Source organism: Crocuta crocuta, unplaced genomic scaffold (assembly GCF_008692635.1).
Source record: "Crocuta crocuta isolate KB4526 unplaced genomic scaffold, BGI_CrCroc_1.0 scaffold458, whole genome shotgun sequence".
Taxonomy (NCBI): domain Eukaryota; kingdom Metazoa; phylum Chordata; class Mammalia; order Carnivora; family Hyaenidae; genus Crocuta; species Crocuta crocuta.
The window spans coordinates 803,549-811,158 of NW_027531908.1; the positions used below are offsets into that span (position 1 = coordinate 803,549).

The 7,610-nt window shown below is 67.1% G+C and overlaps 1 protein-coding gene across 1 annotated transcript in view; it reads left to right on the forward strand.

Moving 5' to 3' along the window:
• Positions 1-7,610, forward strand: part of RXRA (retinoid X receptor alpha) — a 24,310-nt gene that overhangs the window by 13,633 nt on the left and 3,067 nt on the right. The window contains exons 5-8 of the mRNA XM_077774628.1: positions 1,945-2,074; positions 3,658-3,790; positions 5,403-5,494; positions 7,144-7,249. Coding sequence (XP_077630754.1) covers positions 1,945-2,074; positions 3,658-3,790; positions 5,403-5,494; positions 7,144-7,249 — 461 coding nt within the window. The remainder of the gene's footprint in view (positions 1-1,944; positions 2,075-3,657; positions 3,791-5,402; positions 5,495-7,143; positions 7,250-7,610) is intronic.

Here is a 7,610-nt window from a genome sequence, read left to right on the forward strand (position 1 = left end):
GCCCCCGCCCCCTGCCAGACCTCCGCTCCGGCACCTGGCCGGGCAGCAGGGGCACACGGGGCCCGGAGGCAGGTGCCGCTCACTGCTTGTGGACTGAGCCCACCCCTCCTGTCCCGGGGAGGCCCGCCTCCAGGGTGTCACGGTTGAACAGAAGCCCCAGAACCGTAGGGTTTGGCCACCTTTTCTTCTGTCGAGTTAAGGACGTTATTAGGAAAACTCGCTGCCACGTGCTTCCCCTCGGAACTGGTGGGAGGCGTCGGCCACGCAGACGGGGGCTGAGCGGGGGGCGTGAGCCTGCCTTCCCGTGTCTGACCTGGCCACCGCCTCCTCTGCGTCGGTCTGGGACCCCTCCGGGACGGCTCACTCACAAGTTGTAGCTGGCCCCCCGCGAGCCCTGGGGTGGGGGGGGCGCATGCTGTTATCTCACATGGGGCCTGTGCGGCCGGCTGCAGGGGCCACTGCCCAGGAGGGGTTCAGGGGCTGCTCTGGGCCCCTCATGGGCTCCTAGGGGGCTGGCAGCCAGCGGCCAGGGAGGCTGGTTCCCTGGGCTTCACTGGGGAGCTGTGGGGCTCCCCCACGCCCCCCCTCTCCACACGGCCTCCAGGCCCCTCTCCACCTGACTGGGCCTGAGGCACAGAGCCGGGCAGGAGAGGCCTCTGACACGGCCAGCTACCGGGTGCGTCACCCTCATGAGCTGGGGACCCTGTGCCGGCCAGCCTCTGTGCCGGTGCCGATGATGGGGGTGCTGTGTGGGGACACGTGTGCCCCGAGCAGAGCCTGGCCCCGGGCTTCTGGTTGGCACAGAATCTGCTGCAGCGAATGCAGGAGGGAACACCCTACCCCCACAGACCAGCCCCGGCAGCAGAGGGATTTTGGGGTGAGGGCAAGTGTAGGGTGTTCTGGGGGCCGATGCCCTGGGCTGGGGATCCCCGTGGGCCCCAGAAGCCCTGGCTGACCCCCGTTCCTGCGGCCGCACGTTCCCCTCTGCTTACCCCAGCCCCTTCCAACCCGGTGGCCTCTGGCCATTTGTCACCTGCCTTCCCGTGCCAGCCCTGAGCAGGCCCCGCCCGTGGAGCCTGGGGTGTGGAGACCGCACCTCCGTTAGGGCCCGTGGCTGCTGTCTGGGGACGCTCCTCGGGGGACCCTTTGCCCCTCGCCGGCCCTGCTGATTCCTGCGGCGACAGGTTTCTGCACCGTGTGGGTGTCGGCCCTCCCCTCGCTCTGGACCCCAGGGTCCGCCCGCCAGGGGCTGGGGGGGCCTGTGTTTCCTCATCTGTGAGAACGAGACCAGAGTACTCATCTGGCTAGAGCCTTCCGGAAGGGTCTCTGATGCCCCCATCTGTGTACCGTCTCCACGCTCGGGAGGAAGAATGGCACGGAGGGCCCAGCAGTGTCCGGCCCCCAGAGCCCCCAGCCCGAGTCCATGCCTGCATTTCTTTCCCCGACCATGCTCTGGGTCCCTTGTCCCCCACTGAGCACTTAAAATAGAAGCGTTTTTAGCATCTTCCAGTCCTGGAGGTCCGCGGTCCCAAATCAGTGTCAGCCGACTGGAGTCGTGCGGTGGGCAGGGCCAGGCCCTGCTGGGGAGGACGCCCCCCTTGCCCTTCCCAGTCCTGGCGCCGCCCCTGTGGCCCAGGTCCCCCCTGGGTGTCCAGCCCCCACAGCCTGGTTCCCCCCCCCCCGCACTGGCGTCTCTCTTGCTCTCTCCTGTCTCCGACCCTCGCCTCGTCCGGCAGGGACCCTGTGATGACACTGGGCTCACCCAGTGTCCAGAATCGCCGCCCACCTCCAAACCCCTAACTCCGGCGTGCCTGCAATGAGGGGCACAAAGTGGCCTGTTCACACACTGGTCAGCCCGGGGCAGGTGCAGCACGGGGGTGGGGGGACCTGGTCCGGGCCTTATTCCCAGCAGGGCGCTCACTGTGTGCCCCTCCCCCCACCCAGCCCAACGACCCCGTCACCAACATCTGCCAGGCAGCGGACAAGCAGCTCTTCACCCTGGTTGAGTGGGCCAAGCGCATCCCGCACTTCTCTGAGCTGCCCCTGGACGACCAGGTCATCCTGCTGAGGGCAGGTGAGTGGCCCGTCTGTGGGGGGGGGGTGCGGGCTGGGGAAGGCGTCAGAGGCGACAGGGCAGGGGCCTTGGGGCCCCGTGGGTGGGCCGGACCCTGGGAAGCCCGTCCCTCCTGCAGCGTGGGGCTCCGGCCCCAGCCCCGCCCTGTGCGGCCCCGCCCCGCCCCCCATAAGGAGGTGGGGGGTCTCTGAGTGGCCTTCTGAGAGGTGGAGGGCTGTCTGGGGATCTCTGGAGAAGGTGAGGGGAGTGCGGCCAGCACGGGCTGCCCCGCAGCGAGGCCTCAGCTCCTGCTCCGGGTGGGGGTTGCAGTGGCGGCAGGCAGGGGGAGCACTAGCACTGGGCTGCGGCTCGGGCTCGCTTCCTGACGCGTGACGCACGAGACTAGGGTCCTCCGCGCAAGTTCCTGTATAGGGACAGCAGGGACGGGGGCGGGGGCAGGTGTGCTGGGCCTGCCTTCAGAGGGTGCTGGCCAGGAGCACCCCCACCGCCAGCCTCCTGCCCCATGGGGCCACCTGCACGTGCTGGGCCCAAGGTGGGGGGGGGCAGCAGGGAGAGCAGAGGGACTCCTGAGTGACCCCGCGGTGGTGGGGAGGACAGTGCTCTGGGGCGGGCTCTGCCCCTGGGGCCTGGTGGGCCTGGTGCGCAGGGCGGGGCGCCTTCTGGAAGAGCTTCCACTCTAGCCGGGACACAAAACCCAACTCCCAGAGCCATCCGCAGAAGGTGACGGGCCGGGGGCCACAGAGGCCCGCGTGCTCAACCTGACACTGTGACGGGGTAACCCCTGCTGTGCCCTGGGCCTCAGTTTCCCCTTCTGTAAAACGGGGCTACTCCTGGTTTTGTAGGATTGTAGCCAGTATCGAATGGGATAGTCTGAGTGATCCCATCTGCCCCGGAGCCCGGAGCCTTCTGAGCCCTGGGGGGTGTGGCCGTGAATACCGCTGTCCTTGCGAAGGGGCTTGGGGCTTCCCAGTTCTCAAGAGTCCTCCAGAACCAAGCAGAGAAATGGTTTCTATTTCAGTTTTTCTCCCATACCTTCTTGCTTCCCATACGTGATGCTTGCTCCGGTCTGTCCGCACTGGGACCTCAGGTGGAGAGAGTGTCCGGTTTGCCTGAGGCTCTGACACACCTTATTTCAGTTTGATGATGCTCTGTTTGGGGCCCCGTGTGGCACACATTAATCCGAGAGTTTGCTGCTGGGACCAGGGTAGCGGAGGCTGCTCTGGGGCCGCCCCAGAGAGAGCCCCCCACATTCGTCATGGCTTGCGCACCCTGTACTTGTGGGAGGAGCCTTCCCCCAGCACATGAGTTTGGGACCACCTGGGTTAAACAGAGCCAAAGAGGGCACTGTGTGCAGGACCTCTCAGGGCCTTTATTGCAGTTTGCACCGTAGAAGAAAAGCATTTCCCAAACATAGGTGCTTGGGAACCTTGTTTCTGTGGCCTGCTCCTGTAGGGGTTCCCCAGCACCCACTTTGGGATGGTCCTGTGATGGCGCCCGCTGCCTTTGGATGGCAGCCCAGTCAGGGGAAGGGTGGCCCCGGGGCCTGGACACAGCCACGTGACCCTGCGCCCTCCTCCGTCCAGGCTGGAACGAGCTGCTCATCGCCTCCTTCTCCCACCGGTCCATCGCCGTGAAGGACGGGATCCTCCTGGCCACCGGGCTGCACGTCCACCGGAACAGCGCCCACAGCGCCGGGGTGGGCGCCATCTTTGACAGGTGGGGCCCCATCCACATTCACATCCCGCTGCTCGTGGGCTCCGTTCAGGCAGGTTTCAGATGGAAGTGGAAGTGCAGGGACAGAGTTCATGTCTCCGGGTGTCTGTCAGCTGGGGGCACCCAACAGCCGCAGCCTAAGGTCTTGATTTATTTCCTCCCGGCTCACTCTATTCTATTAAAACATTTTGTAAACGTTTTATTTTTGAGAGAGAGAAGGAGTGAGCACGAATGGGGGAGGGGCAGAGAGAGAGAGAGGGAGACACAGAATCCGAAGCAGCTCCAGGCCCCGAGCTGTCAGCACAGAGCCCGACGCGGGGCTCGAACCCACACACCACAAGATCATGCCCGGAGCCCTGTGCTGGGCGAGGGGCACTGCACTTTCTAAGCAGGAGGAGTTACCGTCTCTTGCAGCTGCTGCAGTTTTAATACATCGAAGCCCGAGTGCTCTGCTTCACCTCCCCGCACCCCTGTGCTCCTCAGCACACACGCAGGGGGCAGCGCTGGGCCGGCGGGCAGGGGGCGGGGCAGCCCCGCGAGTCCTGCCTAGTTGCTCCGAACACACAGCCCCCTGGGCTCTGCCGGGCGCCTGGGTGCAGAGGAAGGGCTGGGAGAGATGTCGCAGGGTCCCTGGGGTGGGGATGCAGCCCCGGAGCAGTGAGGGAAGGTGGTGTCAGGGGTCCCAGGGAGCCCCGAGTACGAGAACCCTGGAGTCAAGGTGAGCCAGACCCCCGCCGTCACCCAGGGGAGACTAAACGCGGGACCCACACTGCCCTCTAGGGCCGTTCTGGGAGAGCCCATAAGGATGCCCTCGGGCTTCCTAGGATGTGTCAAGTGCAAACGGGCTGTGGCCGCATACCTGGGCATTTGGATGTGTCTTTGCTTCAGGACTTCTTAGGGCCTTTAACAAGCTGGCGTGCAAGGTGCCAGCAAAGGCGGCTGTGGGGTGCAACACTTCTTGTGCACAGAGGCCTTCTTTAGACGGTCTCGCCTGCTGGGGTCTGCTCTGCTTTAGGAATGCAGCCCCACCACACACCCGGCTGCCGGTTCTGTGTTGCAGCGGTGAGGGGTGACGCTGACAGAGGCGTGGGGCTGCCCGGAGCAGGCCCGCAGCAGCGTCGGAGGCGGCAGCCCCTCCTCCTCGCCCTTCCAGTGAACGGATCGCGTGGCCCTGGCTTCAGGGCCCCTCTGGCCACAGCACAGGCCATGCCCATCCCCTCCTGCTCTGTCCCCAAGGCTCCCTGGGATCCTTCCCCTCTCCAGCCCACAGACCCCTGGGGCTCCCGGGTCCTCAGGGTGACCATCCGGGCCCTTCCCAGGGCGCCGTCCCTGGTCCCCTGTGGCCCAGCCTCGCCAGCCACTCACCACTTCTTGGGCACAGCTGTCGAGTTTTGGGGGCCAGCGGGCAGGCTGGTGAGGTCGGGGAGCACAGGCCGTGGGGTGCTGCGGACACGCCGGCATCTAGGACCCCGCTGCCCACAGGGCTGGGCCTGCTGAGCTTGGGTCGGGGCTGTGCTCCGCGCCCACGCCGTCTCCCGCGCGAGTCCTGGGCATTCCGGGGCGGTCCCTGTGAGGGCGCGGCCTGACTCGGCGCGCGGCGCTGCTTCCTCCGCAGGGTGTTGACGGAGCTCGTGTCCAAGATGCGGGACATGCAGATGGACAAGACGGAGCTGGGCTGCCTGCGCGCCATCGTCCTCTTCAACCCCGGTACGGCCCTCCTGGGGCGCCCCGCCGTCCCCCCTCGGCCCCGAGCCCTCGCCGGCGCAGCGGCCCTGGGCGGACCGCACACGTCCCCTCTATGGGGGGAGCAGCCCCGCCTCCTCCTCCTTGTGGCTCTCGTGAGCGTGAGAACGTGGCGGCTCTGCATGCGGTGGGGCTCGGTGACTCATGCTCCTCTTCCGTGGCTTGGCGAGGCCTCCGGCCGAGCCCCGTGGGCACCGGGACCACAGTGTGGCACCGCCGCCCGCCAGAGGCCTGGGCACCAGAAGAGGCGGTGTCTTCGTGAACTTGTGGGCGGGAAGTTCTAGAGCCCAGACTGTCTGCTAGGGGACGGGCTCGTGGCTGCTGTGGGCTTCGTGGGCAAGCTGGGTGAGCTGGCGGGGCCGTGGCAAAGGCAGGGGCCTGGGGGGTGGGGAGCGGGCCCCACCCTCCCGCCTTCCATCAGCTGCAGTGCTGAGGGGTCCGGCTGTGGATCCCTGAATGTCGTCTTGGGGGCAAGCCCGTTTCTTGGGGCATTTTGTCCTCGGTTTACGCTCCAAGCCTGGGGTCCTGCCGGCCTAGGGGGCAGGGCCACACGTCTTAGCCCTGCTGGGTGGAGCCCCCCGTTCCAGCTGTGCGCGGCCTGGCCTTCACTGAGGCCTGGGTGTGGGGCCGCTGGGGACGGGAAGCCGGAGGCCGGCGCTGGGGCCTTCTCGGGGCCTGGGGGTGCTGAGCTACGGGGAAGCCGGCCACGGTCCCAGGGTGCCCAGGACCCCGGCCCTCCTGCGGCATTGGCGCCGGGCCGCAGTGTCTGCTGGGATGTCGGACTGCCGGCCCCCAGCTGGCGTGACCCCCCCCCCCCGGGGCTGCAGCGGCTTCACGCGGCAGCAGGCGGGCAGTGGTGGGCTCCGGCTCCGCCCCCCAGGCCGTCGGGATGCACCGCACTGGGCAGGGACTAGACCCAGGGCCCTGTGAGCCCCGAGTGCGGTTCCAGCAGGTGGTGGCCGCTCCGCAGAGAGAGGGGCTTGGCTGATGCCAGCTTGTTGGGTGTTGGGAAGCCCTGGGAGACAGGGAGGCAGAGGGGATGCTGGATGGAACCTCCCGGCACGGTGGGCTCTGGCTGGTTCCGGAAGCACCACGACGGTCACCCACCGAGCCCTGGCACGTCCTTTGCTCCTTAGATCCCCCTTGACTGCCCCGTGCCCTGGAGGCTCTGTTGGCATCGCCATCCACAGGCAGAGCCCCTCCCGGACTCAGGTCCCACCCTCAGGGTCCCAGGGCTCAGGGTGGCTCTAGGCCCCTCCCCCACTCCCTTACGCAGGGCCGGCTGTTTCTGGGGTGAAGGTTCTGAGCTTTCATCCATCTCAGAGGACTGAGTCCCAAGGGCGGCAGGGGTTGGACATCAGCCTGGTTGCCACAGGGAAGGGTGGGGGGTGGTCCCGTTGCCTCTGACCCCCCCCCAGATGGGGAAGCTGTGTCAGGAAGGCCAGGGATGGGCCCGAGGTCACGTGGCCCACAAGGGGCAAGTCAGGCCTCGAGCCCCCAGTGGCCTCATGGGGGGCAGAGCCTTGTACGAGCGGGGAGCTAGCCTGAGTGCCCAGGAGCCCCGTGCAGCTTTCCGGGCGAAGCCTCTGACTCGCGGCCCCTTTGCCCTGCAGACTCCAAGGGGCTCTCGAACCCCGCGGAGGTGGAGGCGCTGCGGGAGAAGGTCTATGCGTCCCTGGAGGCGTACTGCAAGCACAAGTACCCCGAGCAGCCTGGAAGGTGAGCCCCCCTCCCCTGGGGCCCAGGGCCTCCCTCCCGGGGCACCCCCCCCCCCTGGCCCCAGGCCAGGCNCTGCCCGCAGCAGGTGCCCATCTCTGTGGGGTATGAAAATGAAGTCTCCTCTGCCCCTGAAGGGAACCCCTAGAGGCAGGGCCTTTGCGTGCTGACCCCCAGTGGGGACGGACACCAGCACACAGTGGGTGCTTTATAAATGTGTGCAGTTTGTCTCCTACCTGACTGGGGGTGCCGGAAGGGCTGGGGCCTCGTTTCTGGGTCCGCGGTGCCGAATGCGCAGGGGGGGGCTTGGTGCTGTGTCTGTCGTCCTACTCGGCCCTCCCCCTGCAAGGGGCTCTCCTGGGAG